At 31.1% G+C, this 24,320-nt stretch overlaps 1 protein-coding gene across 2 annotated transcripts in view; it reads left to right on the forward strand.

Annotated features, from left to right (window-relative positions):
- Positions 1 to 24,320, forward strand: part of LOC139524022 (GRIP1-associated protein 1-like) — a 92,496-nt gene that overhangs the window by 20,885 nt on the left and 47,291 nt on the right. For both annotated transcript variants that reach the window (XM_071318556.1, XM_071318549.1), the window contains exons 16-27: positions 6,337 to 6,432; positions 6,876 to 7,022; positions 7,269 to 7,382; positions 7,789 to 7,932; positions 8,852 to 8,926; positions 9,384 to 9,440; positions 10,713 to 10,812; positions 14,861 to 14,918; positions 15,413 to 15,476; positions 18,684 to 18,803; positions 19,721 to 19,820; positions 22,794 to 22,948. In XM_071318556.1, coding sequence (XP_071174657.1) covers positions 6,337 to 6,432; positions 6,876 to 7,022; positions 7,269 to 7,382; positions 7,789 to 7,932; positions 8,852 to 8,926; positions 9,384 to 9,440; positions 10,713 to 10,812; positions 14,861 to 14,918; positions 15,413 to 15,476; positions 18,684 to 18,803; positions 19,721 to 19,820; positions 22,794 to 22,948 — 1,230 coding nt within the window. The remainder of the gene's footprint in view (positions 1 to 6,336; positions 6,433 to 6,875; positions 7,023 to 7,268; positions 7,383 to 7,788; positions 7,933 to 8,851; positions 8,927 to 9,383; positions 9,441 to 10,712; positions 10,813 to 14,860; positions 14,919 to 15,412; positions 15,477 to 18,683; positions 18,804 to 19,720; positions 19,821 to 22,793; positions 22,949 to 24,320) is intronic.

Genomic DNA, 24,320 nt, shown 5'->3' on the forward strand with positions numbered 1-24,320 from the left:
ATCTACAAATAAGTCAACATGACCAAAATGGTCAGTTGACCCGTTTAGGAGTTATTGCCCTTTATAGTCAATTTTTAACCATTTTTCGTAAATTAAAGTAATCTTTTACAAAAAGCTTCTCCTCTGAAACTACTGGGCCAAATTAATTCAAACTTGGCCACAATCATCTTTGGGGTATCTTGTTTAAAAAATGTGTGGCGTGACCTGGTCAACCAACCAAGATGGCCGCCACCGCTTAAAATAGAACATAGGGGTAAAATGCAGTTTTTGGCTTATAACTCAAAAATCAAAGCATTTTGAGGAAATCTGACATGGGGATATAAATGTTATTAGGTCAAGATCTATCTGCCCTGAAATTTTCAGATGAATCGGTCAATCGGTTGTTGGGTTGCTGCCCCTGAATTGGTAATTTTGAGGAAATTTTGCTGTTTTTTGTTATTATCTTGAATATTATTATAGATAGAGATAAATTGTAAACAGCAATAATGTTCAGCAAAGTAAGATCTACAAATAAGTCAACATGACCAAAATGGTCAGTTGACCCCTTTAGGAGTTATTGCCCTTTATAGTCAACTTTTAACCATTTTTCATAAATCTAAGTAATCTTTTACAAAATCTCAACTGAAACTACTAGGCCACAATCATCTTTGGGGTATCTAGTTTGAAAAATGTGTCCGATGACCTGGCCATTCAACCAAGATGGCCGCCACGGCTAAAAATAGAACATAGGGGTAAAATGCAGTTTCTGGCTTATAACTATGAAACCAAAGCATCTAGAGCAAATCTGACAAGAAGTTAAATTGTTAATCAAGTCAATATCTATCTGCCCTGAATTTTTCAGATGAATTGGACAACTGGTTGTTGGGTTGCTGCCCTCCAATTGGTAATTTTTAAAGAAATTTTGCCGTTTTTGGTTATCTTGAATACTATTATAGATAGCGATAAACTGTAAACAGCAATAATGTTCAGCAAAGTAAGATCTACAAATAAGTCAACATGACCTAAATGTTCAATTGACCCCTTAAGGAGTTATTGCCCTTTATAGTCAATTTTTAACAATTTTCATTAATTTGGTAAATTTATGTAAATTTTTACCAAATATAGTTCTCTGTTACTAATGGGCAAAGTTCATTATAGATATAATTGTAAGAAGCAAAATCATTCAGTAAAGTAAGAACTTCAAACACATCACCATCACCAAAATACAATTTTGTCATGAATCCATTTGTGTCCTTTGTTTAATATGCACATAGACCAAGGTGAGCGACACAGGCTCTTTAGAGCCTCTAGTTTCACATGTCGCACCGTATCTCAAAAACGATTCTTGATTATTGCTTAAAACTTTACACACTTCTTAGTTATATTAATCTTAATATCTGTATGCTTTTTGGTGATGATTCAAAATTTCATTTATATGTTATTGAGTATTTTGTAAAAAAGGGGGAGGGTTTTTTACATGTCGCGCCGTATCTCAAAAATGATTTATGATTATTGCTTAAAACTTTACACACTTCTTTGTTATATTAATCTAAAGATCTGTATACTTTTTGGTGATGATTCAAAATTTCATTTTTGAGTTATTGAGTATTTTGTAAAAAAGGGGGAGGGGTTTTTTACATGTTGTGCCGTATCTCAAAAACGATTTATGATTATTGCTTAAAACTTTACACACTTCTTTGTTATATTAATCTAAAGATCTGTATACTTTTTGGTGATGACTCAAAATTTTATTTTTGAGTTATTGAGTATTTTGTAAAAAAGGGGAGGTTTTTTTTTTACATGTCGCGCCGTATCGCAAAAACAATTTATGATTATTGCTTGAAACTGTACACACTTCTTTGTTATATTAATCTTAAGATCTGTATACTTTTTGGTTTGATAATTTTTTTTATTTTAGTGATATTTGTAAAAAAAAACAGGGTGGGGGGGGGGGGTTTCACATGTCCCGCCGTGTCTCAAAAGCAATACATGGTAATTGCTTAAAACTTTCTCAGAAACTATTTATGATTATTGCATAAAACTTTCACACAAGACGTCGGGCGTATCATGTGCTCATGGCACAGCTGTTTATTTTAAGTATAAATTCAAAGATAAATTCATACAATAGAGAAGCTCAAAAATAATGTTTGAGAAAATGAAAGAAAAAACTACAAGTATTCCTATAATAAGAAACGTCAGCAATGTCCAGGAATTTCAAAAATTTGAATGAATGAACTTATAGTTTCAACACAATTACTGGTCAGCATCTAAATAATTGTTTCTAAGACTAAAACCCTATTTGTATAAAACAATAGATTTTGAAAATAAATTATATATTGGGGTGATATCTAAGAGACATTCTTCTAAATTTATATTTACATTTTTGTCGAGCCTTGACTTTAGTTGAAAAAGTGAGACATAGCAATTTCTACATTCTGTGGTCGTCTTCACTTTGTGGTTAAAGTTTTTGAAATTTTAATAACTTTCTTAAACTATCCTGGATTTCTACCAAACTTAGACAGAAGCTTGTTTATGATTATAAGATAGTATCCAGAAGTTAATTTTGTAAAAATAAAATTCTGTTTTTTCTGTATTTTACATATAAATGGACTTTTCTGCCAGGTGCGTAAACAAATATTTACTCTGTGGTTAAAGTTTTTAAAATTTTGATAACTTTCTTATACTATTTTGGATTTATATTAATTCAGAACAGAAGCTTGTTTATGATGAAAAGCTAGCATCTAGAAGACAATTTTATAAACATTTTCTATCTGTATTTTACTTATAAATGGACTTAGTTTTTCTTCCAGTTAACATTACATACAGTCTTAATTAAAGTTTTTAAAACATTTATTAGATTCATAAACTATCCTGGATTTTTATTAAAAATGGACAGAAGCTTCTTACAATTAAAAGATAGTATCAAGAGGAATATTTTTATTGATTTTTTTCCTTATTTTTGTTGAGCCTGCAATTAGGCCAATTAAAATTAATTGATAGATTTTCATCCCCGCCCGCCCCTCTGAAATTGTCGCGCCCCGATTTTTTTTATTTAAAAATATGCCATTTCTGGATTTTGTTCATTTCCGTTTCCGGTGACCGTTAAAATTTTCGTTTCCTTCAAAGCTTCCTGTTTCGGTATTCGTATTTCTTCGAGTATTCTAAATGCTTCTGCAGCTCTATGATGACAAAATCATCTATCGAGAATACAGATTGGTTACGAGAATTCGAAAGGGCATGAAATAATTGGGTTACAAGTAATACGCTGTGTCCAAGAACTCAAATCTGGCGCGGCATGACACAAATTTCTGTGATTAGGAAACCGTTAATATCTTTATTGATAAAATGACTTTGTGCCAAAGTTTGTAGCAGGAATTTTGGACTGTGAACTATATCCAAAGAGCAAGAATCATGGAACACATTGGTACAAAAACATAACTGCATAAACAAATTGACTCAGGCACGACCTTGTTAGATTTATGACAGTATATTGAGTTCAAAAAGTCGTCAAACATACACTTAGATTTACACATGGCTATTGTTTATTGTTGACAAACAGCAAACACCTTTTGTCCCAATACCCTTATTATTTGTTAAGTTCATATTTCACTTATCAATACAATTGCATCTGTATTAAAGAAGAATCATAAAATCACCAACCCTTATAGTTCTCATTTTATTCTGTACTCAAAATTCTTTTGTTGCATACCAATGCATATTTGTTTCATTTTATGGAGACAAAAAACAATGCTTAGAAAAAGCATTAAATTTGGTAAAGGGATTTCAACCGAAGAAAGCATTTCTGTATGTTTTTGCTGTTTACTAACAATAGGTTTCTAAAGCAGCAATTACTTGTAGAACAGTGGCAGCTATTTTAAACAAGAGGCTCTCAAGAGCCTGAATCGCTCACCTGGTAAACAATGCCTTATTGAACATATTGAACCATGCCAGGCAAACATGTACAGCTAACAATTCTTCAATATTACAAATATATATGACTTACTGTTTATAAATAAAGAAAATGAGACCAAAACACAAATACTTGAAACTTAGCAATGGACTGTGAAAATGAGGTCAAGTTCAAATAAAACCTGCGTAACCGACATATAGATCATAAAATATTTTCATACACCAAATATAGTTGACCTAATGCATAAAGTATTAAAAAAATAGACCAAAACTAAAAAAGTTAACTTTGACCACTGAATTATGAAAATGAGATCATTCTATACACCATTCTATACACCAATTAAAGTTAGCAAATATGATGAACAAATTGTGAAAAAATTGTCATTAAAGGACAATAACCCCTTAAGGGGTCAATTGAGAATTTTGGTCATATTTAACTTATTTGTAGATCTTACTTTGCTGATAATTTTTGCTGTTTACAGTTTATCTTTATCTATAATGATATTCAAGATAATGACCAAAAACTGCAAAATTTCCTTAAAATTACCAATTAAGTGGCAGCAACCCAACAATGGTTTGTTTGATTCGTCTGAAAATTTCAGGGCTGATAGATCTTGACCTAATGAACATTTTTACCTCCATGTCAGATTTGCTCTAAATGCTTTCGTTTTTGAGATATAAGCCAAAAACTGCATTTGACCCCTATATTCTATTTAAAGTAAGGGCGGCCATGTTTTTTGACGGATCAAAAATCGAAGCACACACTTTGTGCAGGATAATCTAAGGAACTATCATGCTAAGTTTCATCCAAATCCATTCAGTAGTTTCAGAGGAGAAGATTTTTTAAAGTTAGCAAATATGATGAACAAATTGTGAAAAATTGTCATTAAAGGACATTGACCCCTTAAGGGGTCAATTGACAATTTTGGTCATATTAACCTATTTGTAGATCTTACTTTGCTGATAATTTTTGCTGTTTACAGTTCATCTTTATCTATAATGATATTCAAGATAATGACCAAAAACTGCAAAATTTCCTTAAAATTACCAATTAAGTGGCAGCAACCCAACAATGGTTTGTTTGATGCGTCTGAAAATTTCAGGGCTGATAGATCTTGACCCAATGAACATTTTTACCCCATGTCAGATTTGCTCTAAATGCTTTTGTTTTTGAGATATAAGCCAAAAACTGCATTTGACCCCTATGTTCTATTTAATGTAAAGGCGGCCATGTTTTTTGACGGATCAAAAATCGAAGCACACACTTTGTGCAGGATAATCTAAGGAACTATCACGCTAAGTTTCATTCAAATCCATTCAGTAGTTTCAGAGGAGAAGATTTTTTAAAGTTAGCAAATATGATGAACAAATTGTGAAAAATTGTCATTAAAGGACATTTACCCCTTAAGGGGTCATTTGACAATTTTGGTCATATTAACCTATTTGTAGATCTTACTTTGCTGATCATTTTTGCTGTTTACAGTTTATCTTCATCTATAATAATATTCAAGATAATGACCAAAAACTGCAAAATTTCCTTAAAATTACCAATTAAGTGGCAGCAGCCCAACAATGGTTTGTTTGATTCATCTGAAAATTTCTGGGCTGATAGATCTTGACCTAATAAACATTTTTACCCCATGTCAGATTTGCTCTAAATGCTTCCGTTTTTGAGATATAAGCCAAAAACTGCATTTGACCCCTATGTTCTATTTTAAGTAACGGCGGCCATGTTTTTTGACGGATCAAAAATCGAAGCACACACTTTGTGCAGGATAATCTAAGGAACAATCATTTTAAGTTTCATTCAAATCCATTCAGTAGTTTCAGAGGAGAAGATGTTTGAAAAATTGTTTACGACGACAGACGACGACGTCGACGACGACGACGACGGACGCCAAGTGATGAGAAAAGCTCACATGGCCTTTTAGGCCAGGTGAGCTAAAAAGGGGGGTCCAACTACATGTTCCCATTGATTATTCAAATACATTGGTCGTCAAACCCCCCACCCCCCATCCCCACCCTGGATCCACCACTGGAATGCCAATCAGATTTTTATTTGAGATTTGAAAAATTATGTACGATTACTTATACCTGTATATACATGATATGAGCTTATTATTACACTTGCATATATGAAGAACACGTCACAAGAGGGTTTCATAAGAAATAAAAAATACAAAATAAAATCCTCCCACCCGCCCCATTTCTGTCAAAAATTTGGATGAAAATCTACTAATTAATTTTTGTTGGCCTTAACAGGAAAAGTAGGCGAGACACTGGGTTCCACAGAACCCTTAAGATTTTTTTATGGAAATATATGGAAAGGCTAAAGTGGCTTTATATAATATAAGTACAGTTAAAAATCATTTGAAATAAATGAATGAATGATAAATTATTATATAATTTGGAAAATAAAATGTTTTTACTTTTGACCATTAATTACAGGCCATTAAAAATGCCAACCAGGAAACTCTAGACCAGTTATATGCTTTACAACAAGAGAGAGAAGGACATATACAACAATGGCAAGAAGTCAATAAGGTAAAGAAATTAGAATAAAAATAATCTTACTGCTGCAACATGTTGAACACAGCATTTAAGAAGCAAACATATTATTGGGAATTATATTTTATAGATTTTGCATGGTGACATTACGTAGATTTTACATTTCCTAGTCAATACTTCATCTGTTGGTATATACTCTGAAGGTTTTGTGTATATTTAAATATTTAAAGCCATGTTGAAAGACGTGAATAATGTCAAATCATAATAATGCAAGTATGATGTTGATAATCTGTAAATGTTTGGTTTTAGAAGCATTTGTTGCTGTGCCGACTATCTACCTGTTTCAATGACCAGTCTTTAGCCCAATTCTTTTCCAAAATAAACCTTTTCTATCTGCTTCAATCCAAATTTCTGTTCCAAAAAGGAATTTGTTGGTTTGTAAATGAAATAATGTCTAGCAATAATTATTGATGATTTAGGTTGCAGAAAAGAGAAAGTCAATGTTAGATGAGTTAGCTAATAAGTACCAGAGAGACAGCGCCAGTCATCAGGATAAGTTACGTTTAATGGAGGAAGAACAAGAAGCAGAAGTCAGAAATCTACAAACAAAACTCAATACTGAACATGTATGTTATTATATTTGTGATGTCTTGACTTATTAAATAGTGTATGAATGAAAATAGATCTGGGGCATATTTCAATAAGGCAGTAACCAAACAAGGAAAGTAACAGTGTGTCAAGAAATCATCAGAAATCTAGAAAATTTGTGAATAAGTTTAACAGAGCCTTTCAAAGATCTGCCAACAACCAATGTGTAAGCAAATGGCTAAAGAATGTTTCAGTTATAACAAATATATTTTGTAATTTTGCAGAAAAGAGTAACCGAGTTAGAGAAGATGAAGTCCCAGTTTGAGGAGATAAAGATACAGGTCAGCAGTTTAGAGGAAGCCAAAGGGTGGTTAGAAAGAAGGTTGAAAGAAACTGAGGTATAAACTTAAAGTATGTTCACCAGTAGAACAGAAATATTTGTTAAAGTACAATGTATAATATAAAAAAAACCATGCATTCATGAACAAAACAAATTTTACATATTGATAAACCTGAAAAAAATTGCAAAAAGTATAAAGAAAGGAGACAAAATACAAGCTGCATAAAGCAAGTCTGCAGGCTGAATATTTTCAATCCTCTGTATTTTAGAAGTAGTCAAATCCAATAAAGTTTTGATATGTTTCTTATAACTTTGATCTTAGTTATTTATCTATTAGACCAGTTCAATCAAATTATGTTTTTTCTTTGAGTCAGATTAGAAAATCAAATCCCTTATTCAAAATATGATACAGGCCAAAAACACAGAAACAATTATCAGTGTGATCATATGTATATTTTTTGCAGGATCAATTTAATTTGTATAAAGAAGAGAGAGAGGCAGAGATGACAGAAATCCTCCAGAAACATGATAAAGAAATATCTACTTTAGAGGAAAAATACCTGACAGAGAAAGAAAGTGAAGCAGTCCATCATTCTTCCAAAATAGAGGTAATATATAGATATAGGAAGATGTGGTATTAGTGCTAATGAGACAACTCTCCATCCACTTCACTATTTGTAAAAGTAAACCATTATAGGTCAAGGTACGGTCTTCAACACAGAAACTTGGCTCACATTGAACAACAAACTATAAAGGGCCTCCAAAATGTCTAGTGTAAAACCATTCAAACAGAAAAACTAATTGTCTAATCTATAAAACAAAAAAATGAGAAGCACTTATGAACCAAATCAACAAACGACAACTACTGATATTTCTTTTCTATGGCTTTAAGGTAATGCATGCACTAAAGAAGACCATTTACCTATTGTTTTACCTGGTCACTCTCCTTTTGGAGTTTATGAAATTCCCTCAGTTGCAATTTTTTAACTGAAATGTATATTTGTAGTTCATTAATGACATTTAAACATAGGCAGACTACTATTGTCACTACTTTAAAGTGCATGTTAAAGCAACAGATGGCAAACTGTATTGAAAAATAAACATTGATTGAAACTGTTGTTTGTTTGATTTTACTGCTTAATTTGTACCACAGCTACAATGTATAGCATTCACTGCTAGCATTTTATTTCGAATTCTCAAGTAATAATGAATAAAAAGACTTGATATTTGGTCTTCAGCTGTTTTCAATAAGTTGAATGAAATTTATGTCATACATTTCTCAATTACAACTGAACAGAAAAAAAGGGTTAGCAGCATTCATAGTGATGAGTTGTAACATGTGAGGTTTCTGGGTATCTTAGCCTCCTACTTCCTGTTATCTGATTCTTTAGTTTACTAGTGGGGGTATGTTCAGCACATTATTATATTTCTATTTAAAACTAGCACAAAACACAACAGATATATATAATTCAATATCAAGTGCTTATAAAATCATCATTTCCTAATGAAGGAACACTGTTTTTACAGGAATATGTTGAAAAAGAAAAGACCCTTCAAACAGAACTAGATGATGAAAAAGAAAAAGTTGAAAAGCTAAAACAGGTAAAGTTGTTTGTGTACTGTAGATTCATTATAATTCATTGGATACCAATTTTTATGGTTTTAATGGGTACAGGTGAACCACATGCAACAAAATAAAATTTATCACTCAGGTTGTATGCAGACTTTGGCCAAACCAGGAAATCACAAATCTAAGAAAAAGGCAATTTTTTCGCAATCCACGAAAATTGATACCCATGATTTTTTTTCATCCCCAGTAATTGTCATACAGAAAAGTTAAGTGACCATCCTAATTATTCTGTAGCACATTGCTGTATGTGTTTCATCACTGATTATGAAGTTGGACAGTATTATTATTCCTGTAAATGATATCTTGATCAATTAAAATGTCTAGACCAGTCATGTTCCCACAATGCAACATCATTTCATAATAGATCCTTAATTTTTGGTTGAAAATTGATAAAATAAATGTTCAGTATAATTCAAATTTTATTTGCAGGAATTAAAAGATGGTGTAGATGAGAAAAAAATTCATGAGAAGAAAGGTTTAAAAACAGTAAGTGAAATTAAGTCAACTGTTAAAATGATTTATTGCATAAAGACATTATCAATTACAGTAAGTGAAATGGATTTAATTTTTTTTTATATTACAGTGGAAAGAAGCAAAATTTACACACTGTTATTATGCCCCATTTATCGTTTGTCAATCTGTCTGTCATGCTTCAGGTTAAAGTTTTTGTCATGGTAGTTTTTGATGAAGTTGAAGTCCAATCAACTTGAAACTTAGTAAACATGTTCCCTATGATATGATTTTTCTAATTTTAATGCCAAAGTAGAGGTTATACCCTTTTTTCACGGTCCACTGAACATAGAAAGTGATAGTGCGGATGGGACATCCGTGTGCTAGGGACACATTCTTGTTTTCTGGTTTAAAATTCTCGTTAATTCAAAGTAGCTGCAAATGCTCAAATTCTTAGTCATTTTTAGGATAAAATTAATTCCTCAGTTAATATTAGTTTAGAGTTATGTTTAAAGTCATGAAATATATTTTTGGTGGTATATATAAAAAACCCAAAAGGGAGATGTATTATGATTGACAATTAGACAACTATCAACTTAAGTTCAAATGAAGTGGATGTTAGTAATTATAGGCAACGTAAGGCCTTCAACAATGAGAAAAACCAATACCCAATAGTCAGAAGGTCTTGAAATGAAAAATATAACAGATCAATTGAGGAGAATTATACAGCCTAATTTATAACAAAAATATTTATACACAAAAAAAGATATGACAACATGAACCAACAACAACCACTGAACTACAGGCTCCTGACTTTGGACAGCCACATACAGAATGTGGCTGGGTCAGACTTGTTTGTTGGTGCCAAACCCTCAATCTTACATGGGACAATGTTGTAACAGTACAACATAAGATCAAACTATTAAATTCTGTTGAAAAGGGCTTTACTTATCAGATCCCTACATCCCTACTAAGTAGAAACCATCTTTCGAAACAGACTGGACATGTCAGTGTATCTACAGAGGCGGATGTAGGGGGGGTCAGGGGGCCCAGGCCCCCCCTTTTTCAGAAAATTTTTGGTTGGTTATATAGGGAATCACTGAAGCGTGACAGAATCAGGCCCTCCTTAGGCAGTCAGTGGGCCCTCTCTTGTGAAAATTTCTAGATCCGCCACTGATCTATACATCCCAAAACAAAAAGGACACTTAGTGTAGATCTGAAAGTATTCACAGTACTGACAGCTAGTTGAAAGCCTATTTTGCCACAACCACTTACTAATTTATTCTTAATTATATATTTTTGTTTTAGTTAAAAGATCTGAAAAGGCAGTTACATGCAGAGAGAAAAAGGGGAGAGAAATTACAAGATAAACTTCAGGAAGTGCTAACTGATACAAAACACAACAAAAGTATGATATCATAATACACCAGATCCTTCTTTTTAAAATTTTATCAGAATGAAGCATGATTATAATAGTAATAATATGGTGTCACCACATAAAATCTGGAACTTAACTCTCACCAAAGATAACAGGCACATGATTTATTAAACTAGCTAAACACATGTTTTGTCTACATAAGCCTCATCATTGACTCTCATCTCAAAATGATTGGAAGCCTTATCAATTGCAAAGAGGAAAAGCAATACACTGATTAAGCTGAGGTTTTATACAATCTGCATTTTATAATGTTAAATTTATTGTGCACATCCTACTTTACTTTATATAAAAAACGATTTTTGGGTTTCCAGTATTATTAGAATGACTTTTATCTTAATTGGGGGACATGTCGATCAGTGAGGGCTATTCTCAGTAAAGATTTAAAGATTTTGGGTGGGGAGGAGAATGGACAGCTCTTTTTATAAATAAAACCAGTGATTCAAATTTCACTGTACAATACACCTTGATATCCCATTTATAACTTTATAACCAATATTTATTTTCATGCTATTGTTAAATTTTAAGAACAGGTTTGCACAGTTTATTGGTTATATTGTTATATATTTATAGGATACTATTTTAACCATTTTTAGTACTACAGAAAAAGAAGAATTAGTATACAATAAATTAATACTTTTACAGTACAGTATAACATGTTTTTTTATGATATTGCTAGTTATATACTGTATATATAGAACTTATGCAATGTTTTTATTCTTGCAAAAATCACAATCTGATATGTGAAGCAAAATTTAAAAAAAATGCATTTTAAATTTTAACAGTTCTGATTGTATGCATCATTTTCCTAAATGTAATTATTAATCTCACGGTTGTCCATTGTTCAACTACATTGTATCACAACGACAAATGCACACAAAATTATGAATTTGCAGTACACAATAGATTAATATATATGTAGTTGATGTTTATACATATTGTTAAAGGGTCTTACTCAGGTAAATTTGACACCATCTCTTATTCTCCGATATAACTTCAGATAAAATATCCAGCATTGCATGTACATATTTAGAATAACATTTACAGTATATAGATTTGTCTTATTTGTTAACTATTGATAGGAATGACATTATCTTTTTGCATGTTTGAATTAATCTTAAACAGTAAATCCTATTGTTTTAGGCCTCCCATTTCCACTGAAATTATCCTTAAAATAATGTTGTAGTAAAATGCTTATTTATATGAGAGATTCTACTGTAAGTTCAGAAATTATTGCGAGGTTTTTATTATTATGACAAATGCAACAGAGTTGTAAACGCAATAATTTAAACTCACATTTTGAAATATTTTATATTAGCTAAACAGGATGTTTCTCAAAATGTTAAAAATTAAATTTGATTTAAGTCTGAAATGACAAAATCGCAATAAGAAATGCATGCAATAATTTCTGAATTTACAGTATTCAAATATTATTAGAAATATCTTTTGATAGAGGACTTGTCAGATCTGATGGGTCTTTTTAGGCTTGATTTCTCTGTGATTTATTTGTGCTCCTGTGTGCAGCATTTGCAGACTGGACATAGTGTACACAGCCAAGTTTTGCTCACATGAAATTCACTTGTAATTCATGTCAATTTCATGTGAAATTCACGTGAACAAAATTTGTCTGTGTAGTAAAGAATAGTTTTACTAATAATTTAAAAATAAAAATTTGGAATGGCCAACCATGCACGACATTCATAGGTAGTCAAGGTAATTAAACAGCCCTGTAGTAGTAATTTGGAATGTTCAGGTTAAATAGCAGTATAACTTATCTGTAATTGAAAATACTTGCTTTCACCATGTAGTTTGTTTCAATTTTAATGAAGTTTCTATAGAATTTCATTTAGTGATGAATGAGTAGCTTCTATTCTTACTAATGTAAGATAAGGGTAAAACACCAAAATTAATATTTTATACCCCTGCATTAGTCATGGGGGCATTAAGTGTTACCCTTGACTGCACTTCCTTTATTCCATCTGTCCGTCTTCCAATCTTTCTGTGCATCCCAGTTTTGTTTCAGCACTTTAACTTATGTTTTCCTCATCCAAATTTTATGAAACTCATATACAAATCTAAGAAAGCAATACTTGCAGACAGAGTTTGCCCTAGAGTTATGCCCTTAATCACTTAAAAAATTTCAAATGCTTATGTTTCTGCGCTCAGACTTGACTCATTTAAATTTTATGAAACTGATACACAATGTATTGCTAAGAACCACAGGCCTCTGACAGAGTTTGAACCAGGGAATTATTTATGTATCCTTGGACCCATTTTTTTTATCCAAATTTTAAAGACTAGTCCACTAAAAAAATATGAAATATTATGGTAGCATTGGAAAATATAAATTCCACAACTGCAACAACTGTGTTACGATATTTCTCTATTTGAGACAGTTAAATTTTTAAAATAATTAAAATTTAACTGTTGAAAGTTGAGAAATATCGTAATACAAGAGTTATAGTGGTGGAATCTGTTTCTCTAATGATTTGTATCCTTCCCTTTCAAAGACTTGAAGAAAGTTGTGTACTTTTTGTGTGATGTCATCATGCATGTTCACCTTTTTTCATGACATCACAATATGAAAATTCAGAAGAAGCCTAGAAATTTAACTTCACATTTAAATTTGGACCCATCATTCGCTGAGAACAGATGTTTCACTAGTGAGGAGAAAAAAATTTGTCACATCGATCAAGATATGTGAAAATAGAGCAAAAATTAGAGAAACTTTATTTTGTATCTGAATTATTGTTGATACTTCATCTTGTCTGACATTCAAACTGTTTATTATCTAGTTTTCACAGGAACTTTAAGAAAAAAACTCTTTTTTTAAAAGCTTTGTTTCTTTGAAATGATTTGATAGCTTTTAATGTGTAGCAATGCTTATACAGTCAATATTTTAAATCATAATTTGTTTAAGATTTCTTTTTAAAAGTGACTCCTATGTTCCTACCTAACCCTCTTTTCATCCTTTTCTTGTTTTGCATGAAAAAAAATATTAATTGTTGAAGAACCTAATATTCCCTCCAATATAAACGACTGTTGACTAAAATGAAAAGTATGGAATTTACATAACGTAACTCTTTCACACCAAGAAAAGAAAGTAGTCTCAATTTATATTTCAGTGAAAATAAGAATATATTATCAATTGTATATTTTAACTAATTTTATTCGTTCAGGGATAGTCACATGTTAAACTATTTTTTCGAAGGTAGAGAGAAAATGGCGGATAGCAAAAAGCATATTGCATGGTTATTTTTAGAATATCTAAAAACCGATATACTTTGTGACTTCATGTAATGAATTTCATGATATTGTTAAATGTTTTATAAAAATAATATCTATGATCGATTATTTTAAGAAAAAAAATCTTCAAAACATGAAGATGTTAAAAAAAAAAAAAAAGTAAAAACAAATGTTGTTATTGTCTAGGAGACAATAACTTATCTATAAAATTCCAACAAAAACAAATGACGATTATTTATGAGGTCAATACAGGGTATATCATCCCAAAGAAGTATATCGACCTCAGACTTCGTCCTCAGTCAATATACTTCTTTCCGGTCAATATATCCTTGTATCGACCTCATACAAAGGCTATAATTGTATAGTATCATTTGTTTATAAATAGAAGTTTTAATATATGCTAGGAAAGTAGTAATTTTCTTGTTTAAGATATTTGATAACAAATGGAAAATGTATTTTTTTAACTAAGAACTCACTCCTTTTACTGATTTATGTCTACAAAATGTAGTTAAGAATCTGGGGGGATAATAATCTAATTATAAAAAGGACCAAATTGATAATGATTGGTCTGGCAGCCTGGTTCATGATTCTTTTTTTTTTAACATGCCTCCCATTGTTCATGATAAAAGGAATACATTTGCATGCTACAATTTACATTGTGCAATTTCTACTGAAAAAAAATTGTCAAGCTCTATCATAAAAAACATTCATAGTTACTAGTGAAAAAAAATAATGTGCATTTATATTACTAAACTAATTCATTATTAATTAATAGGTGTAGAAGAATTGCTGAGTTCTGTTGATAGAAATGATTCATTGATAGAAGATAGAAGGTATATTATTTAAAAGAAAGAAGACTTTATATTTGTTTAGGGTCCAGGTGAAAGACGCCTCCGGGTGCGAGAATTTCTCGTAGCATTGAAGACCTGTTGGTGGCCTTCTGCTGTTGTCTGCTCTATGGTCGGGTTGTTGTCTCTTTGGCACATTCCCCATTTCCATTCTCAATTTTATTTCAACATTTTTGCTAAAAGCAGGACAGGTTGACAATAATTTCCAATCTCTTTCATGCTTAAAGAGAACTTTCACTCAGAATATTTTTTTGGAAAAGTGTAAAGAATGACAGATAAAAGATGAATCAAATAATATATAGATATGTTATACAGCAAAAAGCTTGTTTCAAAACTGGAATAAATTCTAAATTTCAAAACAATGCATGTTTATTCCTTAAAAATAACCGACAAGATATTCAAACGCATGGTAACATATCTTTTTATTATTAATTGCTACACAAAATGTTTGTATGTTGCTTTCTTCGTCTTATTTCTAGCTCAGTATCTTCGTGGAATACAGGTTATAGTCAAGCCAACACAAGTATAGTCAGTTCACCTCAGGTTAGTTAGTTTGCAAACTCTTATTCACTGTTTCGTCATCTTAATATGAAAATTCCATTTTACATTTTTTCAATCATTTTTTAAATAATTTAAAAAGAAGGTATAAAATGAAAAGAGCTTTCTTAAATGAGAGGATTTTTAAACTGTTGAATCTTTTAAAAGCACATATATAAATATATATATATCAGAAGTATCAAATCAACCTAGTGGTCACATGGTGGTGTATTTACTTTAATGCAGGAAAAAAGAAAATAATAAATATACAGAACTCCAAGGAAATTCTGAATAGAAAGTCCCTTATTAAATAGCAGAATCAGAAGCTCAAATACATCAAATAATATTCCTGACTTGGTACAGACATTTCCTTATGTAAGACATGGTGGATTAACCCTGGATTTATAGCTAGTTAAACTTCTCACTTGTATGACAGTTGCATAAAATTCCATTATATTGACAACCATGTGTGAAAAAAATAAACAGACATAGTAGGTAAAAATGTAAAAAAAAATAGGGAAGATTATATTTGTTATCAAAACCACGGCCGACACTCGGCTAACCGAGAGATTGGTCGGTTAATCTATATTGAGTATGCGGCTATATCGGCGGTTGGTCTGTTAATCGGGTTGGCTAAAGTCTGTTAATCAGGTGTTATCGAGAAAATCATTGAAAGTTCAGCATGTTTCATTGTATGACTTTTTAAATATATTTTTATCATAAGAAATATTCATGTCTAACAAAACAATTCAATGTACTGAATCCAGTGGTGTAATTATTATTTTTCTAGCTTCAATGTACGATCTATAAAATGAAAAGGCGGGTTACTCATCAATAAATTTATACACATTTTACACACACAAACTGTACACAAAATGACACGTTGGTTGAATTTACGTGCATGCAATATTTTGAACATCGAGAAAAGACAGGCATTATGTTTGTTAACCATAATGAAATCATTGTGTGAAAAATCTTCACTAAAATCTGTATTTTGGTGACATAAATCAATCTTTATTTAAAACCTGGTCTGTTAATGGGTCGGATGTATAAAACCCAGTCTGTTAATTGGTCTGTTAAGAGTTATGAATGGCAATAAAAGTATAATTTTATTGCTATATGGGGTGTTATCGGATCAAATGGGTAGGCTCAAGACGAGCGGCTAAAATATACGGAAACAACACATGAGCAATGAAACATAAAATATACGGAAACAACTCATGAACAATGAACAATTTAAACAATGGAAATTGAAAATTGATAAAAACGGTTTCAAAAAGTGTAAAATTAAAGTAATGTTAATTTCATCCAAGAATGGTCGCATATATATGTCATGTGGATTCTGTTTAATAGTCATGAATGACACCAATTTGTCATCTACATTGGTAACCAGTATATAGATCAGAGATAAGCATCGTAATGTAACTAAACATCAGTAAGTAAAATATATTGGGATGCTAAAATATAAAGAATAGAGAAAGAATAATGAGTAAGATAAATAAAAGGTAAAAGGAAAAAAAGTCACAGAGGAAACGTGACATAACAATTTAAAAAATACAGAAATACCCCCCCCCCCCCCCCCCCCAATCCGAACCCTCATGGTATACACGATAATCTGGATGGAGTATCAGAATATAGAATAATAGATAAGGACAGTAGAGAGTGATGCATTGCTAAAAACGAGAGAAAAAATAATAATTGTTTAAGAAACATCCCTGGGTGTTGAAACAGTAACAGATTTCGATGTACTCTAATTGGTGACAAATGCTAGAAGTTTACATGCGGACAACTGCCGTTCTCCTCTACACTTATGAAGAAAGGAACTAAACGGAATAAAATGTATTAAAACTCAAGATGACCAAATGTAGCTGCATTCGCTCATTTCCATTTACTACTTGAGAATGATTTGTAAACAACATATGATTAAGTAATAGAAATAAAGAACCAATTGGACGATGCTTACGAATTAGGGTTAAAAGTCCAGTGACAAATATCATGTGCATATGAGAATGACAACACGTTATATGTACCCTGTGTTGTATTAGAGAGACATTTTCAGTCGGATTTGAGAACGTGCTACTTTGAACAGACACAAAAATTGAGGCTGATTGAAAACGTTAATAATAAATGCATGCGTATTCCACCGGCCAATCCATATCACACTATATTGAAGTGACACACCCTTCAATAAAATGCAAAGAAAGTCAAAATAAAAATGCTCTTACTAGTAAATCACAACCGAAATGAATGACAGACGGACATTTTTTACAAAACTTAATGAACAATTGAAATCAAGATATTTGAGGTTTGCGATATTTCGCAAAGGTTTGCGTTACAACGCAAAGGTCTGCGTTTTATCGCAAAGGTTTGCAGTATAACGCAAAAGGTTTGCGTTGTAACGCAAATATAGGACGAAAAATTAAAAAAATAAATGTGTTGCACTAATTCGCTTCCGTAGGATACTGTTGCACCGTATTATTATTTTTTTTTTACTCAGGAACATCTCATTCTTAACTTTTTCTATAGGAAAATATAAAGGTAGCAAAAATAACTGTGGCTAAATTACTCTTAACTGACACAATTTCAATTGTCCAACCCATTAACAGACTTTATTCCCATAATTTTCACTAAAACGTGGTAATATTCACTTTTTATTACAATTATGAAATAAATTTATGTTTTTAGAACCAAAGTACTATTTTGTGTCCTTTAAATGATATCTAAAATTGTTTGTTCCGACTTTTATTTAAAAAAATGCAATGCGTATAAGCATAAATACTACATACTTGCGCGATGCCTTTTGATTTTACTGAAAACTGCGTAGACTATGAAATGTTTTTACAAGTGGAAAATGTTCTATGATAGATATCATTTTGTCAGACAGTTTTCTTTTTTTGATTTGGTTCTAATAATATGCCAAAAATCTTTATATTTAATAGAGTTTAACATTAAATTGTGCGTTTTACTCTTAACAGACGTATAACCAACCCGATTAACAGACCAATCTCCCATATAGCCGCATACTCAATATAGATTAACCGACCAATCTCTCGGTTAGCCGAGTGTCGGCCGTGAAAACATTAACAATATTGGTTGACTTTGGCAATGATGAAGTATTTATTTGAAAGTATATTTTAAGGCATTATAAAGTATGTGATTATATTTTTTGTTATGGAAGTTATCATTATTTTTAACAACTGTTTAATATTGTAGTCACCAGAAAAATCAGATCATTTCCCTTCAACGTCCAATGATGTACATGTAGAAGAACACAATGAATTATTAAATAGATTAGGAAATTTACAGCAGGCCAAATGGAACTTAGAGGAAAAGGTAAAGGATAACAAAAATATATAAACTCTGACATGTAAGCCTTAGATTTGTATTCTCTGAGGTGGCTTTTATCCATCAGAAACCACTTAAAATTTTACCAAATAGAGTCTGCAGATGTGTAATCTATTCTTTGATTGTAAATTCTGAATTAAATTTTTTGTCTCAACCTTTCAACTGCAAAATTAATGCATAAATATCTAAAAAAAAATCCTTTAGATGTGGTTTATTAAGATACAAGTATCTCAGTCTGCATATAGGATTGAAACAGTACTTGGATTATATGGTCTAATACTGTGGATTCATTTATTTTCGTTGGATTCCAAATTTGTGGTTTTCGTGGGTACAGGTTAACCATGAATTCAAATGTTCAATGAATAGCACATTTTCTACAGGCTTTTTATGCAGAGATTGGCAAAACCACAAAATACTATACCCACAAATATGCAGATTTTCCTCATTCCACTAGAATTAATACACACGAGAACGAATGAAGCCACAATGAGAGAATGATTCCTATTTATTCTGAGGTCACTATGTCAAATGTCATAGCTCCTTAAAAAAAAAGAAAGAAAAGTAGTTGCCACCTTACTTACATGTATCTGGTCACATGGAAGATCCCTACTGATTTTGAGTTCACTGTCTAAGATCAAGGTCATATTTACTTAAAAATTGTGCATGACAAACAGTTCTGGAAGAAAAATCAGATACTACATATTCTCTTCAACCTTAACGGAATATGTGGTCACAAAGGGATGATTTCTATCCATTTTGATGTCGTGTGTCAGAGTTGGACTTAATTAATGTAGTCAGTGTCTTTAAGGTCTTTCAAAATTTGTCTCACCCAATGATTTATGTTTTTTTCTTAAAAGATAATTTGCCAGGGGAGATGAAACAATTTTTTGAGTTGTGTATTTTAGGTTTCACACTTAGAAACAAGTAATTCTGCTATGGCTGAAGACTTAATACAGAAAACCAAGATTATAGAACATTATGTTAGAGATACTGGAACTAAGAATGGTAAGGAATTGGTATTTTATCTCAAATTACCTAAAGGGTCACCTGCAAATTATTGATGCCTCTCATTGTCAATTGTATTGCCTTATGCACGGTTATGTATCAGTATATTTTTTTGTCATTAAATATTCTGTTTATAAATATTGTACAAAGTGTGCCTTTATTATGCAATGATACTGATTATACTACCCCTGCGAGATGAAATTCATGAACTGATGAACCACCATGAACTGTTCATGAATGTTCATGAACAATGCATGACTGTTCATAATGAGTTCATTAAGTTTCGTTCATGAATTTAGTTCATGAATAGTTCATAAAATGCAGTTCATGAATATTTTCTGAACTTTAATGAACTGTAAGTCAGTTCATAATGTTCATAAATTGTTCATAACACATGTTCATGAACATTTTATGAACTTTAATGAATAAATGAATACATAAAGTTTATAAAAAAATTCATAAATTTGACTGTCATACAAGTTCTCATAAAATTTGACATCCATTACATTGTATCATGACATCACAATTAAAGTGCTTTTAGCATGACCTCTAGTTTATTCATTTACAGATCTTGAGATCATTTTGAGACAAAATTCAGTTGAATAGCAAAAGTGTAAATACATGTATGAGGGGGAGGACAGGGGTAAGGGAGACAGGGAGGAAGGGTGTAGGAGAAAGGAGAAAGGGTGTAGGAGAAAGGAGAGGAAGGCTGGGAGAAAGAGAAAAAGTTGGAGAAAAAAAATAAAATATGAAAAAATAAAATATCTCTCTTTTTTGTGGTAAATTAAAGAAAATAAAATAATCATTAAAAAAGAATCATTTAACAACAGATATTAGCTCAGCACCTTTTTCTTTTTTTCATACTATGCCAGAAGAGTGTTACATTTTTAGAGTCATACAAAATTTGGGACTCACTTTGAAGTTTTGTAACTTACTTTGAGCTGGAGATGTTTCTCATGTTTCGTTTTTACAATCATGACAAATTTGGTAAACTTAATTTCTTTCTTCTAAAGATGTAATTTCTGATTGTCTCTCAAAGTTCAAACATGTGCCTTTCTTAACCATCATACGGCACATAGAGGAACTTGGAAAATAAGGACAGATTAATGACAATTCATTCTTTCCCAAACATTGCAGACTGGTGTCAATAATTATCATTATTAATGAATTACGTTTACCTATTGTAAAACGCTTCAATGACTTTGACAAAAGATTACAATGTAGACAAATGATTACAAGTGACTGGGAATAGAAAAACGTCATAATGACGTCAGCAAAATGATGTTTTTGACGCTTACAATACAAATGAAGATGTTTGATGAGGAGTGAAGTAATATAGCTGTCAAAACAAAGCAGATTTGTTATCAGATAAGTAAATTATATATATTTTGATTATATTTTTTTGCTGAATAACTATTTGTTGAAGCATTTTATAATAATTATTGATTAATTAAAATAAATATAAAACACCAGAAAGTAGCCTTTACATTTTACAGTGTTAGTTTAATGATTTCCATTCAGGAATAACTGATAGATTTGTACAATATATTGTATTTCAAGGTAAAAATAATTCATGCTTCAGCCACTCTTAGGGAGCTACCATTTGATTTTTATGGGGGGGCTAGGATGAAAAATTTTGTCCTGCATTTTTTTTAGCTGTATTCTCTGTCCTGCCTTTTTATTTTTCACTCTGTTTGGTCCTGCCTTTTTTTTTTTATTTTATCCTGACTTTTTTTTACCTAAATTGTCGTCCTGACTTTTTTTTTTTGCAAGTGTCTCATCCTGCCTTTTTTTTTACTCAAAACTCCTGTCCTGCCTATTTTTTTCAAATTTCATCCTAGCCCCCCCATAAAAATCAAATGGTAGCTCCCTTATGATTGTGTGTGGGTAAATTAAAAGGGGAAAAGGGGGGTAGGTACATTATTTGAAATGTCATGAAAAGGCTGAAGTGATATTCATGTTATTAATCTTACTCTATTGATATTTTAATAAAAACAACATTTATTAAATTAAATTATTACATTGTATTATACCTGTTAGAAACTGTTTAATCTTGAGTGCTTATTTATAAAAACAAATATCAAGGACTTTTGATTCTTTGTGGAGTGATTTTTGATTTTGCAGGGGGAAACTCAGATGCATTTATTGATTAAAAGATCTGTTCAACTGTGAAGAATTTCAAGCAGAACAACTGCACCAAGATGTTATTTAGCATTTCTAGTTGGAAGTCCTGATACAGCAATTTTAATTACAGACAGGAAGAGAAGTTTACTTATGATAATAACACAAAAAATGAAAATTCAAAAAAATCCTTTTAAATTATTTCATGAACTTTAGATGAACAGTTCATGAACTACAAGTGGACAGACAATGTTCATGAATTAAATTACTAATGAACAGTTCATAAACACAGTAGTTCATGTGTTCATGAATGATTCATGGACTGGTATGGTTCATGAACAAATTCATGAATCATTCATAAAAAAATTCATGAACTATACATGAACAGGACATGAACTACAAATGGACAAGCGTGTTCATGAACTATAAAATCATGAACAATTCATGAATAATAAAAGTTCAAGAACTATTTTTGTTCATGAACTTTAATGAACCAAAGAGTTCATGAACACTTTCTGTTCATGAATAGTTCATTATTCACTGGTTCATGAACGTGCTTGTCCATTTGTAGTTCATGTCTAGTTCATTAACTGTTCATGAATCTTTTATGAACAATTCATGAATTATGTTCATGAATCATTCATGAATCATCCATGAACATTCATGAACTATTCATAATCATTTCGCAGGGGCAATACTAAAAAAATCACAATAATTAACATGGCTACATAAGTCAAAACAAATAGATATCCTTCACCAATTGCTAAATCTAAAATTTGGAAAATTCATTGCATGACAGATACAAAAATTATTGTTTCAAAATATTGTAAAGGATTTTTTCATGTTTTTCAGATGCTAAAAACCATCCGCCACAAGATGACAAACTAACATTGAAAAAAGTTTTAGACCTTGTAAATAAGAATGATGAACAGAATCTTAAAGATATGAATAAAAAACTACAGAGAATGTTAGAGGAAACCTTAACCAAAAATATGTGTTTAGAACAGGTAAATATTAACTGATTATAACTTGTATACCCAAACACTAATTTGTACTGGTTGTCATCTTAATTATGTAATTGAAGGAATATGTTGTATCAATTCATGACACAAAACTTTGGCATGGATTTGACAAACCAATAGCAACAGTGCTTTTATTGCTACTCTTTAACATTATCTTTGACCTGTGATTCCAGAGCTCAGTACATTTGGCTGTAAATATTTAGCCTCATCTAATAGTCTTGTCTAAAATTATCAATACTGTCTCCTGTTTGCCGTAATTATTTTATATAATGATGAAAACTAGTTGTTGTAACATGGCTAAAAATAGAACAAGGCTTATTTTCAATTCTTTTCAAAACCGTATAAGATATCGACAACATATTTTTACTAAAATATAAGTTGCTACATGTCGTAACACATAAGTTTTGGTCGAAAGGGTACGCTAACATTAAATTAGAGTTTTCTCCCCTCTTATATTAAAAATTAGGCATATAGTGATATACGGTAACTCATTAACCATGTATAAACTAAGACCTATGGCCTTTCGATTTGAAGCAGTGGTTTATAACCTTGAAATTGAACTCAAGGTCATATGTAAAATTGGTGTTCTAGATTTTGACCTTTGCTTTTACCACATATGTATACATGATAAATCCAATGGACTTTTTGCATTGCGTTGCAAGTTACTTGATCAAGGAGAGGCCAACCAGAAGTGACCTGGTGTATTTTTTGCACATATTTAATGTTAAAGTATATTTTTGGAATCAGTATCAAGTAAACTATCAAATAAAACTGGAAGTGACATATTTCAAACAAGAAGTAACAATTTATCTCCCTTATTTAGAAAAAAGTGTATAGAAACCATGTAACTTTGGAATCAGAGTACAATAAGCTATCACTTGACGATGGATAAGATATTTCAAACTGAATTTTCATAGTTCTATATCAAAATTGATCTTTATGGGTGGAAAGACCTTCAATTGTTCTCTGAACAATTGGTTTTTTATTTTTTTTATGGTTTTGTAAATAATGCTGTCATCTGTGAAAAGTCTAAGAGTACCATGTTTAATATAATGATTCAGACATGATTAAGAACGTGAGTCATGTAACTGCATTTATGCATATAAAGAAGTTAGTGTTTAATATATTTGTATTAGACACAACATGCCAATTTGCATATAACTTTCTACAACAGTCTTTTTTCTTTTGAAATGTGGCAAATAAGGTTAATTTAAGTGCATGTTGAAATCAAATAATCCAAGCCAAACTATCTGTCCTTAGATATAAACATATTATACATTTATTAATTTGTCTATGCTGAAATGTCCTGAAGACATCTTTTCATTAAATTACCCTTTTCTTCTCTGTAAATTAAATT

This window comes from Mytilus edulis, chromosome 1, assembly GCF_963676685.1.
Source record: "Mytilus edulis chromosome 1, xbMytEdul2.2, whole genome shotgun sequence".
Classification (NCBI taxonomy): Eukaryota; Metazoa; Mollusca; class Bivalvia; order Mytilida; family Mytilidae; genus Mytilus; species Mytilus edulis.